Raw genomic sequence first — 25,001 nt, forward strand, 5'->3', positions numbered from 1 at the left:
TAACAGATTAGAAAGGAAATTAAAGTGTTCATGATATTCAACAAAAACAAGTACACAAATTACCAGTTCCCCTGGGACACAGAAAAGTCAGTACTCAGAGGCAAGTTGGAGATATATGAAACCAACAATTTAATGAGATATCTGCACCTCCTTGAAAAAGAGCAGCAAGATAAACACCAACCCAGTAGATGGAAAGAAATAATTAAAATTAAATGAGAATTAAATGAATTAGATTCCAAAAAAAAAAACATAGAAAGAATCAACAAAACAAAGAGTTGGTTCTTCGAAAACATTAACAAAATTGACAGATCCTTAACAAATCTTATCAGAAAAAGAAAACTCACCCAAATAAATAAACTCAGAGATGAGAATGGAAACATCACCAGAGAAACAACCAAGATTCAGAACTTTATAAGGGAATATTTCTAAAAACTATGTTAATAAGTTTGAGAACAAGGCAAAAATGAACCTTTTCATAGCAAATATCGACATGCAGCTGAAACTAAACCAAGATGAGTTAAACGATTTTAACAGGCCCATATCAAGCATTAAGATAGAAACAGCAATAAGAGAAGTCCTATCTAAAAAAAGCCCAAGACCAGATAGATTTACATCAGAATTCTACAAGGCCTTCAACACAGAGCTCACACCAATACTACTCCAACTCTTCAATGAAATTGAAAGAGAAAGTTCACTACAGAACTTACTCAATGAGGGCATCAAAACCCTCATCCCCAAACCAGGCAGGGACTCATCAAAAAAGAGAAGTTTAAACACATTTCTTTGATGAACATTGATGCAAAACTTCTCAAAATAATTTTGGTCAATTGACTTCAACAATTCATACAAAAAATAATACACCACGATTAAACAAAATTCATTTCAGGGATGCAAAGTTGGGTCAATATACGCAAATCAATTAATATAATACATTGCAACAAGAGCAAGTATAAGAACCACATGGTTATCTCAATTCCTTGAGAAAAAGCATTTGACAACATCCAACAATCCCTTTATGATGAAGGTTCTGGAAAAATTAAGAATCCAGGGAACATTCCTCAATAGAATAAAGGCTGTATAATGCAAACCTACAGCCAGCATTATACTTAATGGAGAAAAACTTCTTTAAAAAACCTCTTAAATCAAGAAGGGGACAACGGATTGCTGGGTCATGGGAAAGCTCTATGTGGAGGCTTTTGAGGAAACTCCATACTACTTTCCTAAGTGGTTGAACAAATTTACACTCCTACCAACAATGAAGTAAGGTTCCCTTCTGTCCACATCCCCTCCAGCATCTGTTGTTATTAGAGTTCTTGATATCAGCCATTCTAACTGGAGTGAGGTGGTATCTCAATGTTGTTTTGATTTGCATTTTTTTATGGCTAGGGAGGTTGAGCATTTCTTAATGTAACTATTGGCCATCCTTCTTTCCTCTTCAGAGAAGTTTCTCTTTAATGCTTTAGGCCACTTATTTATTGGGCAGTTGTTTCTTTGAAGATTTGTTGTTGGGGGATTTAATTTTTTGATTTCCAAGTATATTTTAGATATGAGACCCTTGTCCATTGTATGGCTAGTGAAGATCTTCTCCCAATCCGTGGGCTTTCTATTGATCTTACTATCTATGACCTTTGCCATGCACAAGCTCTGCAATTTCATGCAATCCCATTTGTCCAAACTTTCTTTGATTTGTCGTGTTTCTGGGTCTCCATTAAGAAAATTTCGGCCTGTGTGTCATTTACCCAAATGTTCACAAAGAAGACCACTCTAAAGCTACCAGCAGGACTATGTTTATTGCAGCATTATTTACTATAGCGAAGATAAGGAACCAACCCAGATGCCCCTCAGTAGATGAATGGATCAAGAAAATGTGGTATATATACTCAATTGAATTCTAAGCCTCCATGGGAAAGAATGACATTGCCCCATTTGTTAGGAAATGGAAAGGCTTGGAAAAAATTATATTAAATGAAGTAAGCCAGGCCCAAAGAAACATACGTCCCAGTATCGTGTATATGTCTGAGTCAAGCAGAAAAGGTCAGATAATTTGATGTTAGGGAAATGAACCCTAAGATATTTATTCAAATGTTATTTTTTCCTTCATGCGATTGTTTCTAACACAATTGTAAAATTATTTCTTTGTTGCTTTGTATGTCCCTCCCTCACAGTATAATCCCTGCTTTCACTGTATTTGATGTCGGTATAATTTGTATAGGGGAAGGGAAAACAAATCGTTTAAATACGGATACATGTGGACCCATTGCAACAATGAGCTGTAAAAGTCGTTATGTCGAAAAAGAACGTTATAACTTTGGTGAGGGGGGGGATAGGGTGGGGGCCGGGGGGAGGATGGGAAGGGATGGGAAGGGGAAACAAAGGAGGAGATTACAATACTTGATAAGAAATGTATTCATTATCTTGCCCATGTAATTGTAACCCATCTGTAAATATTTTTACAATAAAAAAAGAAAGGGACAAGGATGTCCACTCTCTCCAGTTTTTTTCAATTTAGTATTAGAATGCCAAGCTACAACAATAAGACAAGGTGCAAACATACAATGGATCCAAATAGGGAAAGATTAAGTAAAACTAGCCCTCTTTGTAGATGACATGATCTTGTATGTAAAGAATCCCATGAAATCCACTCCCAAATTACTCATAGTGATTCAAAACTTTGGCAAAGTTGCCGGTTATAAAATTACAACTCAAAGACAACAGCTTTTCTCTAATCCAACAATGAGAAAAGTGTGGCTTAAACCAGGAAAACAATTCCATCTATAATAGCCCCCCCACAAAAAAAAATAAAACACCTAGGAATTAATAAAAAATGAAGGACCTTTTTGATGGAAACATTTTGATTTTTGTCAGTCATGGGTCTTGAAATCTGGGCCTGGGTGCTGTCCCACAGGTCTTCAGCTCAAGGCGAGCTCTCTATCACTTGAGGCACAGCACCACTTCTGGTTTTCTAGTGGTTTATTGGAGATTAGAATCTCACGGACTTAACTTCCCTGGCTAGCTTTGAACCATGATCGTCAGATCTCAGCCTCCTGAGTAGCTAGGATTACAGGCATGAGCCACCAGTGCCCGGCTGATGAAAACTTTAAAAACCTGAAAAAAAATCAAAACAGTACCTAGAAAGTGGAAAAACCTCCCATGCTCCTGGATTGGAAGGATCCACATTGTGAAAATGGCAATACTTGCCAAGGCTATATACAAATTCAATGCAATACCTATCAATATTCCAACCTTATTCTTCAAGGAAGTAGAAGAGGCAATCCAAAAATTCATACAGAATAATGAAAGACCCCGAATAGCAAAAATGATCAAAAACAGAAAGAAAATTGCTGGAGGATTATCAATACCAAATTTCAAACTCTACTACAACACCATTGTAATCAAAACACCTTGATACTGACACAGGAACAGACTTCAGGACCAATGGAATATAATTGAAAATCCAAAAATGAACCTACAGACCTACAGCCATCTAATATTCGATAATGGAGCTAAAAATTAGAATGGAAGAAACACAGCCTCTTCAGTAAATGGTGCTGGCAAAATTGATTAATCACTTGTAGAAAACCAAAGCTACAACCTTATATATCACCCTGTACCAGAATCAACTCCAAATGGATCAAATACCTCGGAGTCAAAGCAGAAACACTGAAAACATTACAGGATGGAGTAGGAGAAACCCTAGGTCTCCTTGGCGTAGGCCGAAATTTTCTTAATAGAGACACAGAAATAAAAGCAATCAAAGAAAGGTTGGACAAATGGGATGGCATGAAGTTGCAGAGATTCTGCATGGCAAAGGACATAGCCAGCAAGATCAATAGAAAGCCCACGGATTGGGAGAAGATCTCTAGCCATATCTAAAATATACCTGGAAATCAAAAAATTAAATCCCCTAACCACAAATCTTCACACAAACAACTGCCCAATAAATAAGTGGGCTAAAGCCTTAAAGAGAAACTTCTCTGAAGAGGAAATAAGGATGGCCAGTAGATACATGAAGGAATGCTCAACCTCCCTAGCTATAAAATAAATGCAAATCAAAACAACATTTAGATTCCACCTCACCCCTGTTAGTATGGCTATAATCAATAACCCTAACAACAGATTCTGGATGGTATGTGGACAGAAGGGAACCCTACTTCATTGTTGTTGGGCGTGTAAACTTGCTCAACCACTTTGGAATGTAATATGGAGATTCCTCAAAAGACTCCACATAGAGCTGCCCTATTTCCCAGCAATACCACTTTTGAGCATTTACCCAAATGATACCAGCACGACTGTGTTTATTGCAGCATTATTTACCATAGGTAAGATATAGAACCAACCCAGATGCCCTTCAGTAGATGAATGGATTAAGGAACTGTGGTATATATGCACAATGGAATTCTATGCCTCTATCGGAAAGAATGACATTGCCCAATTTCTTAGGAAATAGAAAGACTTGGAAAAAATTTAATTAAGTGAAGTAAGCCATCCCCAATGAAACATAGGTCCCATGGTTTCCCTTATTTGCAATTATGTATATTTGTGAGACAAGCAGAAACGGTCAGATAAATTGATGTGAGGTGAAATGAACACAAATATAAGTATTCAATTTTTTTCTTTCTTGTGATTGTTTCTAAAGTTTATAAGATGATTTCTTTGTTGCTTTGTTCGTCCCTCTCCGACAGTATAACCCTGTTTTCACTGTATTTGATGTTGGTATTATTTGTGGAGGGGAAGGGAAAAAAAAAACAAATAGTTTAAATAGGGATACAGATGGACCCATTGCAACAATGAGCTATACAAGTCGTTATGTTGAAAAATGAACTTTACAACTTTGGCCTGGGGGGGAAGTAGGGGGACACATGGTGGGGGGATGAAAATGGATGTGAAAGGGAAACAGAGGAGGAGGCAACAATGCTTGATAAGAAATGTACTCATTACTTTGCTTATGTAATTGTAACCCCTCTGTACAGTATTTTCACAATTAAAAAAAAAGAAATATACTATTCAGGAAAAAATATATAGAATTAGGGGCTGGGAAGATGGCTCATTTGTAGAGCACTTGCCTTGCATGCTTGAGGCCCTGGGTCCAATTCCTCGGCACCACATAAGCAAAAAGAAAAAAATCAGCAAGTGGCGCTGTGGCTCAAGTGGTAGAGCACTAGCCTTGAGCTGAAGAGCTGAGGACAGCGCCCAGGCCAAGAGTTCAAGCCCCATGAGCCCCAAAAGATATATATAGAGAGAATTATAAGATTCAAAAATACATAAGACTCAGGATCAATGTAGCATTAACATTGTAGCATTAACAAATACATCCCCTTTATCTGTTGCATATATTTTCACTTGTTATAGTGTCCTTTGAATTATGAAAGGTTATCATTTGATATTATCCGACTTATTCTTGCTTTTCTTTAGCCACTAATGAGCATCCTGAGCATGTAGGATTACAGGAATAACCTATTGGTGCATGTTTGTCTTTCAATATTTAAGGGTTTTCTTCTTTCCTTTGAATTCAAACATTGTCCTATCAGTAATTGTGCAAATTCTCCGATTGCTGTTCTCAAACATGATAAGCATCTGTTCGATGGGTAATTGTCCTGTTCATTGTGGTTAACATAATTTTCATTGTTTCTATTGATTTGCCCTTCCTAATTATTTCATATGATGATTAGAATATTTAATATATAGACTTCGATTTTGCCTCTATGGAGATTGTCAAAAGAATGTTTTAAAAGATTCTTATAGAGACAGAATTGTGAACTTTATACATAAAAACGAAAAAACTTTTAGTTGGCCTTTGTTCCTATGATGAAATTTTAAAAATAGGATTTAAAATATGGTAATATATTTTTAAATGCCATATGAACAAAAAATATGATAATCAGCAAAATTTTCCCTAGGTGACTGGCCCATTTATTCCCCCACCCCACTTTTCCCGGTTCTGGAGCCTAGAAAGGAAAAGGAAAATTTGTGTTGATTATTAAACATTGTGAAATTCGCAAACTCCCTTTTCAGAAGTTGTAGAGGGTTGGGATGTAGAACTGTGTTAGAGACCAAGCGTTTTATATTCAAGGCCCTGCGCTGGATCTTCAGCACTGAGAAAAGAGGAGGAGGAGGAGGAGGAGGAGGAGGAGGAGGAGGAGGAGGAAGAAGAAGAAGAAGAAGAAGAAGAAGAAGAAGAAGAAGAAGAAGAAGAAGAAGAAGAAGAAGAAGAAGAAGAAGAAGAAGAAGGAGAAGAAGAAGAAGGAGAAGAAGAAGGAGAAGAAGAAAAGGAGAAGGAGAAGGAGAAGAAGAAGAAGAAGAAGAAGAAGAAGAAGAAGAAGAAGAAGAAGAAGAAGAAGAAGAAGAAGAAGAAGAAGAAGAAGAAGAAGAAGAAGAAGAAGAAGAAGAAGAAGAGGAGGAGGAGGAGGAGGAGGAAAAGGAGGAGGAGGAGGAGGAGGAGGAGGAGGAGGAGGAGGAGGAGGAGGAGGAGGAGGAGGAGGAGGAGGAGGAGGAGGAGGAGAAGGAGAAGGAGAAGGAGAAGAAGAAGAAGAAGAAGAAGAAGAAGAAGAAGAAGAAGAAGAAGAAGAAGAAGAAGAAGAAGAAGAAGAAGAAGAAGAAGAAGAAGAAGAAGAAGAAGAAGGAGGAGGAGGAGGGCTGGGAAGCTGGCTCAGTGGTAGAGCACTTGCCTTGCATGCTCGAGGCCCTGGGTTCGATTCCTCAGCACCACATAAGCAAAAATAAATTAGCCAGAAGTGGTGCTGTGGCTCAAGTGGTAGAGCGCTATCCTTGAGACTTGAGCTGAGGGACAGCACCCAGGCCCAGAGTTCAGGCCCCATGACCAGACCAAAAAAAAAAAAAGAAGAAGGAGAAAAAGAGGAGGAGGTGGAGGAGGAGGAGGAGGAAGAGGTAGAGAATCAAATTTACCCACATTTTATTTAATGACTATTTATGGCAAAATAACAGGTTCAAGTTTCATTTTGATCTTTACAGTGGTTCCTATTTAGCCTCTGGATATACATTTCAAGAGGATTCCTGAAATCCATGAAGTACTTTATAGAGTTAACCCTCAGTATCCAGAATTTCCACATCTAGGTGTTCAATCACCCAGAAATTTAAAATATTCAGGAAAAAATGTTCCCAAAACATTCAATATAGTAACTAATTGCATACTGTTATATAACCTTGATGTAATTTAAAGTGTAACTTACTTTGTACGACATACTATGCTATTTTCTATATGGGACTGGAGCCTATGCTGATTTTAGTGTACTCAATCAGTTCTGGAAGCAACACTGTAAATACCGAGATGACCATTATATGCTTTTATCCAAACAAATATAATTACAATAAAGCTTCAGTTATAAATTAGGTACAGTAAGACAATTATAACAGTAACTAATAAAAATAGAAAAAATGTAACAATATACTGTAAAAAAAAAGTAATGTGAAATGGATGTGGAAATGCATACCTGTAATTCCAGGAAACAGATGCCTAGGCAGGAAAATAATCAAAGATATCTACAGTGAAACTTTAGCTCCAAAAGAACCAAAAAAACAAAATAAAGGTATTTTGTGAATGTGGTCTCTTTCAAATTATGAGATGTTTTTCCATTAATCTTTTCAGAGCACAGTTGAGCACAGGTAAATTTTTGGGTCTTTGTCCATCCCAAAAAACAAGAAAGAGAGGGGTCTGATGAAAGTTAAGTGCGGTGCTTGCCCATTCTCCAGCCTCCCTCAGCCGAGGAGACAATCAGACACAGCGAGGAGCCAAGTCAAGTAGCAAGAAAACTCATTCATTAACAGAGAGCAGCCCTTTTTAAAGCCAAAAAAAGCGGGTGGCATGGCAGGGGAGGAAGAGGAACCAATCACTGTCAAGGTCACACCCTATCATGCACTTAAGCTTTCACTGGCTGGTTAAGCACTGAAAGTAAGGTAAATTGTGCTCTGCCAACACAACTCCCTCTCAGCATCATCTTTGCTACCAAGGTGCTCTGCGTAACTAATTACAGAAGGGGAAATTACAGTGAAGGGGACTACTGTATAATTGTTTTGTGAAGAGGAAAACATATCTTATTAAAAGGTTATTTTCTGAAAAGAAAAACCATGCACAATTCTTTTGCCTTTTTCTGAAATTCTAAGACATTTCTCCCCTCCCAACTAACCATCTTCCCTCCTGGGTACTGGAAAGGACAAGCACTCCCAAACTATCTTAGCTGTACCATCAAGTCTTTCCATGGCAACAATGTTTAATAAGAAATGTATTCATTACCTTTCTCAGGTAATTGTAACCTCTCTGTATGGTATTTTCACAATTAAAAAGAAACAGCAGAAGTACAAACATGATTTATTCCTGAATAATCAAGCTTCCTGTAGACTGTTTCACTCTTCCTGTTTTGCTCCCAGATGCCCAGGAGACCTTGGTTTGAAGACATATTCTGTATTGTCAGGTGTGTGAGATAAATGACTTCCTTAGAAGAAAATGTGAATTTGAAGATTGAAATTGAGAAGGGAAATCAAACTCTTCTATCTTTTTTACTAAGGACCAGAAAACAATGATAATGTGCTCACTTGCTGAGTAAGCAACTTTTGCCACCTGTGGTAATGAATTTCATTTTGATGCTGTTGTGAAATGTATCTGACATGTGTCCTGAACCCTAATTCTTTATTTTCTGAAAGCACCACCTACTCAGAAATTCTGATTTGTGCTGTGAGTATTTATTTCCAGTAAAATGTAGTTGCTTGGATATTTTGATTTTGAGAAATCTTGGTTAGTTTGATATTATTCTCTCATTTAAATTATAAGCAAGTAAAAATCAATTGAACCTGATTAAATGAAGTACTTTCTTCCCATTTACTCTGGTACAGATTTCTCTGATTTAGGAAATCTACATTTTAAGTCATTCTGGATGCCTAACTAGGTCTGTGTATGTGGATGAGTCAATAAGAATTGCAGACTTTGCCACATTGATTTTGGAGCAAAACCTTATAGCTGGTAACTGGGCAATGATTCAAAAGACACCTGAGTCTGAAGCCATGAGGACTCCTGCCTGCGTTCAGCTCCAAATCTCTTCTACAACACCCCTCACTTCCCAAACAGTGGTTTCTTTTGCTATCCAAAAAGGTTTCTGGAGCTTCATCTTACGCTGGCCTCCTAGTATGCCAACATGCAGGGAGTCAAAGCAAGCAAGGCAGATGTGGCAGAGGCATTTTTTTCGTCAGTTGTGGGGCCTGAACTCTGGGACTGGGCATTTTCCCTCAGCTCTTCAGCTCAAGTCTAAAACCGCTGATCTAAACAGCTGCATATATCAACTAGATTTAACAGACATCTATTGAATATTTCACTCAGTAGCATCAGAACACACGTTTTTCTCTGCAGCACATAGAACATTTTCCAAAATAGACCACATTTATGTCACAAAGCAAACTTGTGCAAACTCAGAAACATTGAAATTATACCATGCATTTGCTCACACCACAAGGTAATAAAATTAGAACTCAACACCAAAAACCACCAAAGAAAGTCCTGTAACATATGGAGGCTGAACAAGACACTGTTGAATCACCAATGGGTCAGGGAAGAGATTAGAATGGAAATTCAAATGTTCATGATATTCAACAAAAATGAGCACACAAATTACCAGCCCTTCTAGGACAAAGCAAAGGCAGTCGTTAGAGGTGAGTTTATAGCTTTGAGTTACTAATTGGAGATATCTAAAACCAACAATTTAATGAGACATCTGAACCTCCTTGAAAAAGAGCAGCAAGATAAACCCTAATCCAGGAGATGGAAATAAATAATTAAAATTAAATCAGAATTAAACTAATTAGAATGGAAGAAAACCATAGAAAGAACCAACAAAAGAAAGAGTTGGTTCTTCAACAAAATTGACAGACCCTTAGCAAATCTTATCAAGAAAAGAAGAAAACTCACCCAAATAAATAAACTCAGAGATGAAAATGGAAACATCACCAGAGAAACAACCAAGATTCAGAACATTAAAAGAGAATACTTATCAAAAATATGCTAATAAGATTGAGAAATTGGCTGAAATGGACTTTTTAATAGCAAATATTGACATGCCAAAACTAAACCAAGATGGGTTAAAACATTTTAACAGGACCATATCAAACATTGAGATAGAAACAGCAATAAGAGAAGTCCAATCTAAGAAAAGCCCAGGACCAGAAAGATTTGCAGCAGAATTCTACAAGGCCTTTAAAGCAGACCTCACACCAGTAGCTCTTCAATGAAATTGAAAGGGAAAGTTCACTACTGAACTCATTCTATGAAGACATCATAACCCTTAACCCAAAACCAGTCAGGGACTCATCAAAAAAAGAGAACTGTAGACCCTTTTCTTTGATGAACATCGATACTAAATTTTGGCCAATCAACTTGAACAATTCATGCAAAAAAAATCAAACACCACGATCAAACAGTATTCATTTCCGAGATGCAAAGCTGGGTCAATATATGCAAATCAATTAATAAAATTCATCACATCAACAAGACCAAGGATAAGAACCACATGTTTATCTCAATAGATGCAGAAAAGGCATTTGGCAAGATTCAACACCCATTGATAATGAAAACTCTGGAAAAACTAGGAATCCAGGGAACATTCCTCAATACAAAAAGGCTGTATATGACAATCCTACAGCCAGCATTATACTTAATGATGAAAAGCTAACGCCATTTCCTCTTAAATCAGGAACGAGACAAGGATGACCATTCTCACCACTCCTCTTCAATCTAGTATTAGAATGCCTATCTACAGCAATAAGACAAGATGCAAACATAAAATTGATCCAAATAGGGCAAGATGATGAAAAACTCTCCCTCTTTGCAGATGGAATGATCTTGTATTTCAAGAATCCCACTGACTCCACTCCCAAATTATTCAAGCTTATTCAGACTTGGACAAAGTAACAGGGTATAAAGTTAACCCTCAACAATCAATGGCTTTTCGGTATGCCAACAATGAGAAAAGTGTGGCTGAAATCAGGAAAGCAACTCCATTCATAAGAGCTCCACAAAATTAAACTACCTAGGAATTAACTTAACCAAAGAAGTGAAGGACCTCTATGATGAAAACTTTAAAAACCTGAAAAAGAAAATCAAAATAGAACACACAAAGTGGCAAAACCTCCCATGCTCCTGCATTGGAAAGATCAACATCATGAAAATGGCAATACTTCCCAAGGCTATCTACAAATTCAATGCAATACCTATCAATAGCCCAAATTCATTCTTCAAAGAATAGAAGAGACAATCCAAAAATTCATATGGAACAATAAAAGACCAAGGATAGCATAAAAGATCATTAACAGAAAGAAATGTGCTGGAGGAATATCAATACCAAATTTCAAACTCTACTACAACACCATATTAATCAAAACAACTTGGTAATGGGACAAGAACAGACCTCAGGACCAATGGAATAGAATTGAACCTACAGATATATATCTATCTAATCTTCGATAAGGAAGCTAAATAATTAGAATGGAAGAAGGACAGCCTCTTCAGTAAATGGTGCTGGCAAAATTGGTTAATCACTTGTAGAAAACTAAAGCTAGACTCTTATAAATCACCCTGCACAAGAATCAACTCCAAATGGATGAAAGACCCCGGAGTCAAAGCAGACACTCTGGAAACATCACAGGTCTCCTTGGCACAGGCGAAAATTTTCTTAAATAGAGACCCAGAAACACAACAAATCAAAGAAAATTTGGACAAATGGGATTGCATGAAATTGCAGAACTTCTGCAAGGCAAAGAACATAGCTATCAAGATCCATAGAAAGCCCAAGAATTGGGAGATGATCTTCAGTAGCCATACAATGGACAAAGGTCTCATATCTAAAATATACCTGGAACTCAAAAAATTAAATCCCCCAACAACAAATCCTCAGAGAAACAACTGCTAAATAAATAAGTGGCCTAAAGACTTAAAGAGAAACTTCTCTAAAGAAGAAAGAAGGATGGCCAATAGACACATGAAGAAATGCTCAACCTCCCTAGCCATAAAAGAAATGCAAATCCATACAACATTGAGATACCACCTCAGCCCAGTTAGAATAGCTATAATCAAGAACTCTAATAACAACAGATACTGGAGGAGATGGGGTCACAAGGGAATCTTACTGCATAGTTGGTGGGAGGTTCCTCAAAAAGACTCCAGATAGAGCTCCCCTGTTTCCCAGCAATCCCACTTTGGGGCATTTACCCAAATGATCACAAACAAGATCATACTAAAGCTACCAGCACAACTATTTTTATTGCAACATTATTTACCATAGATAAGTTATGGAACCAACTAAAATACCCCTCATTATATGAATGGATGTAGAAAATGTGGTATATATACCCAATGCAATTCTATGCCTCTATCAGAAATAATGTAATTGCCCCATTTGTTAGGAAATGGAAAGACTTGGAAAAAATTAAGTGAAGTAAGCCAGGCCCCAAAATATAGGTCCCATGATTTTCCTTATTTGCAATAACTAGTGTATTTTTGAGACAAGCAGAAAAGGTAAGATAAGTTCATGTTAGGTGAAATGAACCCCAAGATAAGTATTGAAATGTTTTTTTTTTCTTTCTTGCAATTGTTTCTAACATATTTATAAGATTATTTCTTTGTTACTTTGTATGTCCCTCCCCCATGGTATAACCCCTGCTTCCATTTTATTTGATATTGGAATAATTTGTGAAGGGAATGGGCAAAACCAACCTTTAAATAGGGATACGTCAGACCCATTGCAACAATGAGCTATACAAGTCATTATGTCCAATAACGAACTTTACAACTTTTGCCAGGGGCAGGGTGTTGGGGGCTTGGAGAGGGGAGATTGGAAAGGATGAGAAGTGGAAACAGGAGGAGGCAACAACGCTTGATAAGAAATTTACTCATTACCTTACCCATGTAATTGTAACCCCTCTGTATGGCATTTTGCGAAAAAAAATTTAAAAAACGTTTGGCAGAATAATGTCAAAAAGGTTTTGACAGAATAATCATTAGTGTATCACCTAGAATCTGGATATGGTTAGTAACTCTAGAGGATTTTCTCATACTTTCAGAATTTTTGTAAACATACATAATAAGTCAAATGAGGTGTTTTATACCTATAATCCTAGCTACTCTGAAAATGGAAATGTCGACAGTTGCAGTTCAAGGTCAAGCTACAAGAGACCTCCAGCTCAATCAATAAAAGCTGGGTGTGACAATGTGTGGCTGTCATCCTACATATGTTGGACATAAAACTAGGAAGTTCACTATCCAGGTAGCCTAGGAATAAACAAATACAAGATTCTATCTCAAACACACACAAAGCAAAAATTGCTGGATGTGGCATGGTTCAAGTGATCAGATGCCTGCCTGGCAAATCCAAGGCTCTGAATTTGAATCCAAGTACTTACCTCAAAATATTAAAAATAAATAATATGAATTAATTCTCTAAATCACTTCTCAGTGCAATTATCTTATGTATTCTTCAAATAATCTTTTAGTGAAGGCAGAGAATTGATTAAACCAGATCAATATGATAGGTGAAATGAACCCAAGAATAAGTATTGAAATGTTTTATTTTCTTGCTTACAATTGTTTCTAACATATTTATAAGATTATTTCTTTGTACTGGGAATGCCTAGCTTCTTCATGGCTCACAGGCTATTGTGCTCATGTGGACCCATTCACCAATTATGCCTGCTATGCCCCGAGTTCAGATCCCAGCCCTGCCAAAAGATTCATCTTGATGTCAGAAGCAAATCGTTGCCCTGTTTTCCTTTCCTGTGCAACTGCTGGGTTTCAGTTAGGATGGAGAATGCATGGGCCACCCTGTGGTCATGGGAATAAGTTGTTATACATGTCAGCCGAGTTATACATGTCATCATACACTCAAGAAAATACACAATACATCCATGAATAGCATACAAAATAAAAACCACAACTACACTTAATATACGATGCAGTCCACACACGGATGTGAATATATATCCCATGTTTCAATGATGCATTGAGGACTATTTTGGCCTCCCAGGGGCTCAATTTCAGTTCCTGGGAACAGCCCAGCTCCTTACTAGCTCACAGTCTGGTGTGATCACTTGGACCCAATGGGCAGTAGGGCTTCCTAGGACTCGAGTTCAAATCCCAGCACTGCCCAAATTCACCCTGATGTGAGAAGCCAGTCATTGCACTTGTTTTCATGTGCTGTGCAAATTCTGGGTCTCAGCTAGGATAGAGAAGGTATAGGCAACTCTACATTCATGGGAATAGGTTGTCATCCAGTTCACCACAGTTATATCTGTCAACCTATACTTAAGAAAATATACAATACATCAATGTCTAAGACACAAAATAAAGAGAATGAGTACACCAAATGCAAGATGTCGCCCTCTCCTGTTTGGAAATATAGATCCTTTGTTTAATTATGAATTTATGACTATATTTGCCCCCACCAGGACTACATCACAGGTCCCAGGAATGGCCTACCTCCTTAGTGGTTCACAGGCTGGTGTGCTCACCATGACCCATTCACCAGTTGGGCCTGCTAGGCCTTGAATTCAAATTCCAGCATTGCCAAAAGATTCATTCTAATGTGAAAAGCCTATGGTTGCTGATGTTTTCCTGTTCTGTGAATGTCTTGACTCTCATTGAGGATGGAAAATGCTATATAAGCAAATCAGTAGCCATGGGAATAGGTTGTCATCCATGTAAACACAGTTATATCTGTCACCATATTCAATAAAATGCACAATACATCCATGAATAAGATAAATAAAAAATGAATAAAAAGTGTAACTACACTGAATGCAAGATGCATACCACACCTGTAGGTAAAGAGAGATCCTATGTTTAAAAAAGGTGGGCTTGCTATTTTGTCTAGTGCTGGGGCTTCAAATCAGGCCCTAAACCAGGCCTGACATTCTAGTCTTCAAGGATCGTGATCTTCCCCTTCCCCCTCAGTGCAACAGAGCTATCCAAACCTGAATTCATATCCCAGCGCTCACAAATGATCCATCCTGATGTCAGAAGCCAGTTGTTGCACACCTTTTCCTCTCCTGTGAAAGTCCTGAGTCTCAACCAAGAAGAGGAATTCATAAGCAACCCTATAACCATAGGAACAGGTTGTCATCCATGTCAGCAAAGTTATACCTGTCACCATATTTAGTAAAATACAGAATACCTCCATGAATAGAGATAAAATAAGAAGAAGTTCACCGAACACAAGATGCTGAACAAACATGTATGTCAATATAGATCGTATGTTTAAATTATGAATTCATGACTATAGTGGACCACCCTGGCAATCAATGTAAGATCCTGGGAATGGCCTAGCTCGTTAGTTGCTCACAGGTTAGTGTGTTCACCTTGACTTATTGGCCACTTGGTCCTACTAGGACCTGAGTTAAGATCTCAGCACTACCAACAAGTGGATCATGGAGTAAGAAGCCAAGTGTGAAACTTATTTTCCTTTTCTCTGAATATCCTGGGTGATCCTGAGAATCCTGGCATGATGGAGAACATTTCTATAAATCTAGATGCTCTGTGATAGGATGTCATCAATGTAATAAATTTAAGGTGTTTCATCTTAGTACAATCAATGGTAAATAAATGAATAAAATAAAAAATACAAGAACAACCACATCCTATCTTTACAAGGTATATAAATAGTATGTTTCCAGAGCTAGGGCTTGAATACAGGACTAGTGAACAGGCCTAACTTTCTTATCTTCAAATATGGTGATCTTCCCCTTCATCCACATTGCTCCAGATTTACCCAGATCCTGAGTTCAAATCCAAATCCTGGAAGAATAAACAGCGTGAATTGCAAGCCAGGGAGCTAAATTTTTTTATTTTACTTTTCTCAATATGGCTGCTGATCTCAGGTCGTGGCAACTCTGCCTCAGCTTTGATCACCCTAGGCTGGGTTGCAGCCACTAGATCTACAGCTCCTCCTGGGAAACTAGACCCTCAGGCCTTGCAAGGAAAGCAATGCACAGAAAAAATATGGCCATTTTATGTTTTCTTCCTTTGCATGGTGACCCTCATGGGTCTGAATGACACTGTTGCAAAGGGTACTTCATCTTGCATTGCTGAAGGCTGCCAGACTATCAGGGATGCCATAGGCCCACGTGGCAACATAGGCTCTGATTTCGAATCCCTGTCCTGACACCAACCAATGGCAGGAGCTACTAAGAAAATGGTTCCCATCCATAGGATTAACAATGGAATGTTGTCAATGTCACGGTTGAATGAATTGATCATGAATGATTCTCCTATAAAATTAGACAGCATCATTTCAGGAGGTTCATGCATTTTATTTAATATTTATGAAGCATTGAAAGAATATTATTACGTAAAGGAAGCAATAATTTCAGGACACTGATTTCATTAATAGTTTAAGGATGAAAACAATTAATTACATTACATTAATTACATGGAGGCATAATTAATACCCAGGGATTAGAAGGAATGTAGTCTATATAACTGAATACTGTATAAACTTCTCTGACACTCTATAAAGATATATATTTATTAGCGTACTGCCATCTGCATGTCAATCTTCTCTTATTTTGGTCACCCCTGGGGCTTGATCTGAAGTCCTGGGAACAACCTGTCAGCTCAATTTGCCCCAGGATGGCATGCTAACACTCACACATTCATGAATTGGGCCTTGTAGGCTTGGAGGTCTTGAGTTCAGATGCCAGCACTCCCAAAAATGAATCATGTAGTAAGAAGATGATGTGACAAGTTTTCCTGTTCAGTGAAAGTCCTGGGTGTCAGGTATGAAATGGAATACATATGCAGACCTATATCCTGTGTAATCAATGTGATCAATGTTTTATGTTCCATAATAGTCAATAAAATAAATGGTCAATACATGAATAAAACAACAAAATAAAATAACTACACTGAATGCAATATAGAGTCAACATATGTATATAAATATAAATCATATATGTAAATTGTACAGGAATAGATAGGATGTTTTCTAGTGTTGGAGATCTATTTTAGGCATAAGGAACAGACCTGAATTTCTTGACTTTAAGTAGGCCAGCTTCCCATTCCCACACAGTGCAACAGAGTTACCAAGACATTGAGTTTCAATCCCAGTCCTGGCAGAAAAATGGTACCTTTGCAGTATGTGATGCCCAATTCTTAAGCATTTCATTATGCCTCAATTTTATGAATGTGATTGTTTAACTGCTTAATAAAGAATTAACAAAAATCGATCAGTATTCTATAATATAATTGTGTATAATTTTATCCTAGAATCATTCAAGAACAGCCCAACATGACATATATCACATTCCATTGGTATTCCTATGGATAGAAATGAGTTCCTTAGGATCTCCAGCCATTTGGAGGTGGCAGGACCAGGATTCCAACTGTGAGCTCCAGCTCCCACCACTTCAACCTGGGGATAGGGTACTCACCAGTCTGTCCAAGAATATCAGCAAGACCAATGATTAGACAGGCACCAGTGGCTCTCAGCAGTCCTCCTTGATACTTACAAGGCTGTGATGGGAGGATCATGGTCAAAGTCATCCTAGTCAGGAAAGTCCTTGAGACCTCTGTCCAACTTCAGTGCCAACAAAGCCAGAAGTCCAGGGCTCCAGTGTGGAGGGCGAGCCTTGAGCAAAAGCAGTGTACAGACTGTGCCCAGATCCTGAGTTCAAGGTCCGGGTCTGGCAACAAAAAGTCATACAGAACAATCTGTGCAGCCATCCAGCTAAAGCAGGTCACCATCTCATCTCCAACTGAATTAGACATTGTTCCTTGGGAAAAGATCTGGGGGAGCTGCTATCTTCTTGACTCCGCCCATGCTGCTCGCATCACAGAATTCTGGCCACACCCCCATTCTTTCATGGTTATTTCTGACCAATGGGATACAAGAATGGTGATCACGCCCACATTCCATGCTGCCTAGTAGCACCCGGGATTCCCTCTGTTAGTTTACAACACTACCAGCAGTTGAGGAAAGTAGAGGTGGCTGAGTGGTGAGGAAGAGACTCAAGCAACTTTGGACTATAGTAGGAAATTGAGATGCCTGCCCGCACCCTCGCTCCCTCCTCACCTTTCCAAGTTGCAGGATTTCAAACCTCAGGCAATGGTGCACTGCCAGCCTGCCTAAAGCCCTTGCCTGGTCCCTGATCTTGGTTCTCTGCTCTTGGCCCATGTGTTTGCAATGCCGCTGCCATTGCTGCTTGCCCCACCTGGAGCAGCCCCCAGCAGCTTTTCTCAGCAGCACAGGTGAGTGGCTGCCCCCAAATCACCACTACCTGGGCTCAGACACCCCTCTGGGGGCACCATGATCCCATGCTTGTTTCCTCATCCTGGCTCTGCGGAGCCACCTTTCTGTCTTGGGCATTTCTGAAATAGAAACTCAATATATGCTTTAGTTGGACTGGATCGAGGTCCTCCTATCTGGGACAGGTATGCTCCACCAGGCCTGGTCCTCTGTAGTTGGGATGGTAAACATGTAGCCCCATACTCAGTCATCGATTTAGATGGATTATCCCAAACTTTTAGTCCACAGCAGCCGATTCTTGACCACAGGTGAAGCTCTGGGTAGGGCCACAACCATCAGACCTCATTTTCCTCACAGGACAGTTTTGAGGAAAAAAGGGATTTATAGAGAGGGAATCTCTGGAGCATGGCTTGGCATGGAGGGAGTGGCATTCAGAGAAGGTTCTCTGCAATTCTGTGAGCAAATGACAGGAAGATACCCACAAAGAGCTCAGGTGGGGCCAGTTATTAATCATGCAACAGCTGAGGATTTTGAAAAAAAACATGGCTCTTTTTAATCATTACGCTATCCCCATGAGGAAGGGGATCCTTCACTGTGTTGAATTTTGCATCTGGGGAAACCGAAGCACAGAGAAGTCAGGTGACCTCCTTATGATTTCAACTTCACAGGACGCTCGGCCTGACTTCACTACCATGCTCCCTAGGACAATGGGTGCTATTCAATACCACTTCTTGTAGTAGGAAGTCTACTTCTTGTCAGTTGTGGGGTTTGAACCCTAAGCATGGGCACTGATCTTAAGCTCCTCAGCAAAAGGCTAGTGCTCTATCACTTGAGCCCACAGCACCACCTCTGGTTTTCTGGTGGTTCTTTGGAAATAAAAGTCTCAAAGACGTTCCTGCGGGGGCTGGCTATGAACCATGATCCTCATATGTCAGCCTCCAGTGTAGTTAGGATTAGAGTTCTGAGCCACCGACACAACTTAATTTTAATTCTGACTTCTCTCTCTCTCTTTTACAAAAACTGGTTGAATAGGTGCTGGAGGAGGGGGTCCAGCATCCCCATGTGGCTGGAATCCAAGGTGACCCTCTCATTCTGGAGGTGGGCTGTGGGTCAGGAGCTGTCCCGCTCAGCCTGTTGAAACAGCTCCCTGAGGTAAGCCCCACTATTCCCTAGCTAGACCATGAAATTCATTGTCCATCCAGCCTTACTGGACTTATTGAATTGTATTGCTTTCTACATCATTTTCTATCACCTGACCAAACTTATGATACAGAGTTACGGAGTGAAAATGTAATGCCTTCTTAAGAAAGTCATTTAGGGCTCTGGGAATGTGGCTTCATGGTATGGTGATTCCCTAGCATGCATGAAACCCTGGGTTCAATTCCACAGTAACACAGAAAAAAGAAAAACACTAGAAGGAATGCTGTGCCTCAAGTGGAAGAGTGCTAGCCTTGAGAAAAAAAAAAGCTCAGGAATAATTCCCTAACCCTGAGTTTAAGCCCCAGGACCGGCAAAACAATTAGTAAATGGAAAATAAAGAACCCATACTTGAAATATATAATTGCTACTTCCATACTGACACCTGATAATAGCCTCTAATTCATGTATTTTACTTAGGATACTGTGTTGAAAAAAGTTTTGTTCATTAAGTCACAGCAATTAATGCCAGGAATGTGCTTAGATGTCAGCTGAAGATTGATTCTGGAAATTCAAGGATTCAAGGATTTTGGGTCATCACTGCTAATCACAAAGTGAAAAGTAGTCTAAGTGTGATTTTGAAATCTTTTTGATCAGTTTTGGCATCAAAAATGCAGAGGGTAATTAATAGTTGTGACAGAAAATAAGGAGTAACTCCAGATGTAAGGAAAAAATGATAGTAAATAAGGTATACCAGAAACTGGTCTAGAGAACCATTTTTGGTTATTGAAGAACTAGTTGTCAACTAGGTTTTTGCTCATTGCCTTTATCATTCTAAATCTCTTAGGCTAGTTCTTAATCTCTGCGTGATAAATGTTTCTCCTTTTTTTTTTTTTTACTTCTGTGCCTTTTTTCCTCTTTCTTCTTTTTTAAATTTTTTTATTTTTTTAATTTTAATTTTAATTTTTTGTGAACATACTGTACAGAGGGGTTACAATAACTGGACAAGATAATGAGTACATTTATCAATCATTGCAGCCTCCTCCATTGTTGACCTTTCACATCCCTTCCCATCCTCTCCCCAACCCCGAACCCGAACTCCTCCACTCCGCACCAAAGTTGTAAAGTTCGTTTTTGTCATGAAAACTTGTACTTCTCATAGTTGCATCGGGTCCAGCTGTATCCTTAAATGACTTGTTTTTCCACATCTCCTCCACAAATTATAACGACATCAAATATAATGAAAGCAGTGGTTGTACTGTTGGGGAGGGACATACAAAGCAACAAAGATAAACTTATAAGTCAGTTAGAAACAAATGCATGAAAAAAACATTTAAATACATATCAAGGGTTCATTTTCCTAAGATCACATTATCTGACCTTTACTGCTTGACTCATACATATATTTGATATTGCAAATAAGGGAACCCATGGGACCTATGTTTTTTTGGGCTTGGCTTACTTCACTTAATACAATTTTTTCCAAGCCTTTCCATTTCCTAACAAATGGGACAATGTCATTCTTTCTGATGGAGGAATAGAATTCCATTGTGTATATATAACACATTTTCTTGATCCATTCATCTACTGAGGGGCATCTGGGTTGGTTCCATATCTTAGCTATAGTAAATAATGCTACAATAAACATAGTTGTACTGTTAGCTTTAGTGTGGTCTTGTTTGTGAACATTTGGGTAAATGCCCAAAAGTGGGATTGCTGGGTCATAGCAGAGCTCTATGTGAAGTCTTCAGGAACCTCCATACTGCTTTACAAAGTGGTTGAACAAGTTTACACTCCCACCAACAATGAAGTAAGGTTCCCTTCTGTCCACATCCCCTCCAGCATCTGTTGTTGTTGGAGTTCTTGATTATAGCCATTCTAACTGGTGTGAGGTGGTATCTCAATGTTGTTTTGATTTGCATTTCTTTTATGGCTAGGGAGGTTGAGCATTTCCTCATGTGCCTATTGGCCATCCTTCTTTCTTCTTCAGAGAAATTTCTTTTTAAATCTTTAGGCCACTTATTTATTGGGCAGTTGTTTCTTTGAGGATATGTTGTTGGGGGATTTAACTTTTTGAGTTCCAAGTATATTTGAGATATGAGACCCTTGTCCATTGTATGGCTAGTGAAGATCTTCTCACAATCCATGGGCTTTATATTAATCTTGTTAGCTAGGTCCTTTGCGAGGCAGAAGCTCTGCAACTTCATGCAATCACATTTGTCCAACCTTTCTTTGATTTGTTGTGTTTCCTGGTCTCTATTAAGAAAATTTCGGCCTGAGCCAAGGAGGCCTAGGATTTCTCCTATTCCATCCTGTAACGTTTTCAGAGTGTCTGCTTTGACTCCGAGGTCTTTGATCCATTTGGAGTTTATTCTGGTGTAGGGTGTTATATAAGGATCTAGTTTTAGTTTTCTACAAGTAGTTAACCAATTTTGCCAGCACCATTTACGGAAGAGACTGTCTTTCTTCAATCCTATTATTTTAGTACCCTTATCGAAGATTAATTGGCTATAGGTCTATAGGTTCATTTCTGAGTTTTCAATTCTATTCCATTGGTCCTGAGGACTGTTCTTATGCCAGTAACAAGCTCTTTTGGTTACTATGGCTTTATAGTAGAGTTTGAAATTTGTTATTGATATTCCACCAGCAGTGTTCTTTCCGTTGAGGAGTGTTTTTGCTATTTGTGGTCTTTTATTGTTCCATATGAATTTTTGGATTGCCTCTTTTATTTCCTTGAAGAATGAGGTTGGAATTTTGATCGGTATCGCATTGAATTTGTAGATACCCTTGGGAAGTATTGCCATTTTCATGATGTTAATCTTTCCAATCCAGGAGCATGGGAGATATTGCCATTTTCTAAGTTCTGTTTTGATTTCCTTCTTCAAGATTTTAAAGTTTTCATCATATAGTTCCTTCACTTCTTTGGTTAAGTTAATTCCTAGGTATTTTATTTTTTGAGGTGCTATTACAAATGGAGTTACTTTCCTAATTTTATCCACACTTTTCTCATTGTTGGCATTCAGAAAAGACATTGATTTTGGGGGGTTAAATTTATGCCCTACTATCTTGCCAAAATTTTGAATCAGCTTGAGTAATTTGGGAGTGGAGTCCATGGGATTCTTTAAATACAAGATCATGTCATCTTCAAAGAGCGAGAGTTTTATTTCTTCTTTCACTATTTGGATCCCCTTTATGTTTTTGATCTTGTCTTATTGCTGTAGCTAGGCATTCTAATACTAGATTGAAGAGAATTGGAGAGAGTGGACATCCTTGTCTTGTTCCTGAGTTAAGAGGAAATGGGTTTAGTTTTTGACCATTAAGTATAATGCTGGCTGTAGGTTTGTCATACAGAGCCTTTATTATATTGAGTAATGTTCCATGGATTCATAATTTTTCCAAAACCTTCATGATAATCAGGTGTTGGGGCGCTGCACCAGCTTCCCTCCCCCCCACTTCCTCCCATGTCTCCCCTCCCCTTCTCCCAGTTCCCATGGGTCAGTCTGCTGGCTCCACAATGGGAGCCGCCACCGCCCCCGCTGCTGCCGCTGCAGCTTGATAGTTTTTCGCGCTCCTCCTTTTTCTCCTCCTCTTCTGCCTCCTCCTCTTTCTCCTCCTCTTTTAGGGCTCCAGTCAGGCCGAGCCGGCTCTGCTCACGAAAATTCAGACATGGCAGAACTTTTTATGGAATGTGAAGAAGAGCTAGAGCCATGGCAGAAGAAAATAAAAGAAGTTGAGGATGATGACAATGATGAGCCAATCTTTGTTGGAGAGATAGCAAGTTCAAAACCAGCAATTTCAAATATTTTGAACAGAGTTAACCCAGCTCATATTCAAGGGGAATAAAGAATGGTGCGCTCAGTCGAGGTATTTCTGCTGCATTCAAGTCTACAAGTCAACACAATACGAACCCATCAAATCAAGTTGCTGCCTCGCCAGTAAATTTTCATCTGAATCTAGATCTTCAGATAGCTCTGTTATTGTAGAGCCTTTTTCTAAACCTGGCTATTTAACAAAGTCATCCCGAGTTGTATCTAGTAATTCTTCTGAGTTACTGTTTGACTTGACCCAGAATACAGAATTACCACAGTACCAAGGGATACCAACAATTTCTGTAGCAGGTCTGAATGAAAATTTGTTTTTATCAAAACGTCCTTCTGCTTCTGAACAGTGTAAATCCAAAAAATCCCAAGCCTGGTGAAAGTGTTTCTGTAACAGATTCCTCAGCTGTATTCCCTGTAGTTAAAACTCCTTCACTGATTTCTCCCCAAGCTATGCCATCAAAAGGTGAAAATACTTCATCAAATTAATCTAAAGATGGAACGCCTTTTCCACGAGCTTGTCCAAAGTGCAATATTGATTTCAATCTTCTGGATCCTATGAAAAATCACATGCAGTATTGTTGTCCAGACATGATAAATGACTTTTTGGGACCAGATAAAACAGAAAACTCAAATACAGCAAATAAAGCTATGACTGCTGATTCAGAGAAAGGAAAATTGATCATGTTAGTTCATGACTTTTATTATGGAAAACATGAAGGAGATATCCAGGAAGAACAGAAGACTCATACAACCTTTAAATGCTTCAGTTGCTTGAAAGTTCTCAAAAATAATATTAGGTTTATGAACCACATGAAACACCACTTGGAACTTGAGAAGCAGAGCAGTGAGAGCTGGGAAAACCACACCACCTGCAAGCACTGCTACCGGCAATTTCCCACACCCTTCCAGCTGCAGTGCCACATCGAGAGTACACACACTCCTCACGACTTTTCTACCATTTGTAAAATCTGTGAATCATCATTTGAAACAGAACATGTTCTTTTACAACATATGAAGGACAATCATAAACCCGGTGAGATGCCATATATCTGCCAGGTTTGCAATTATAGATCATCATCATTTTCTGATGTAGAAACTCATTTTCGAACATCTCATGAAAACACTAAGAATTTACCTTGTCCATTTTGCCTCAAAGTTATCAAAATTGCAACACCCTATAAGCATCATTATATGAAGCATCAGAAAAAAGGAATACATCGTTGTACAAAATGCAGACTGCAATTTTTGACCTGCAAGGAGAAAACACTTCCTATTTGATGCTATTACATTTTTTAAATAAATAAGCATTCTCTACGTGATCACTTGAGGGGTTAACTCTTTCTATAAATGTGTTTAATCACTCTAGAGTACTGTATCAAACATCCATAATCATTATCAAGAACTTGTGATTGAGATGAGAAAGAAATATCTAGATTTCTCGCTTCTCTTTTCCTCTTCTCCTTTTTCTAGTGAGAATTCTCAGCCTTTCTCCAAATTCTCCTATTAATAAAGAAAGAATGACACATTGTGGATATCAAGCAAAAGGCTCCAAAGCCTGAGTTTTATTGTTTCAGAAATAGATGAAATAAATCAGAGTGGCCCAAGGAAGAAGAAAAGCAAGATGTTTCCCTTTCTGGCTTCAACAATAGAGACTGAACACGACTCTAAACATCTAATAAACAATTTTCCTTAGCTAATTTTTTAAAAATATTGTTTTTTAATAAATAATAATTTTAACAATTAAAAAATTTAAAATATGTAGTAATTTGCTGTTTGCTTTTAGTAGGCATGAAATAAGACTGCATTAACATTG

At 38.5% G+C, this 25,001-nt stretch overlaps 1 protein-coding gene across 1 annotated transcript in view; it reads left to right on the forward strand.

Annotated features, from left to right (window-relative positions):
* Window positions 1-24,505, forward strand: part of LOC138812963 (zinc finger protein 280D-like) — a 36,177-nt gene extending 11,672 nt beyond the window's left edge. Inside the window, 4 exon segments of the mRNA XM_070001217.1 lie at window positions 22,853-23,187; window positions 23,190-23,312; window positions 23,315-23,531; window positions 23,533-24,505. Of these exon segments, the coding sequence (XP_069857318.1) occupies window positions 22,853-23,187; window positions 23,190-23,312; window positions 23,315-23,531; window positions 23,533-24,466 (1,609 nt within the window). The 3' untranslated portion in view covers window positions 24,467-24,505.
* Window positions 24,506-25,001: the final 496 nt, after the last annotated feature.

The sequence above is a fragment of the Dipodomys merriami genome, unplaced genomic scaffold, assembly GCF_024711535.1.
Source record: "Dipodomys merriami isolate MVZ:Mamm:240054 unplaced genomic scaffold, mDipMer1.0.p SCAF_572, whole genome shotgun sequence".
In the NCBI taxonomy this organism is placed as follows: Eukaryota; Metazoa; Chordata; class Mammalia; order Rodentia; family Heteromyidae; genus Dipodomys; species Dipodomys merriami.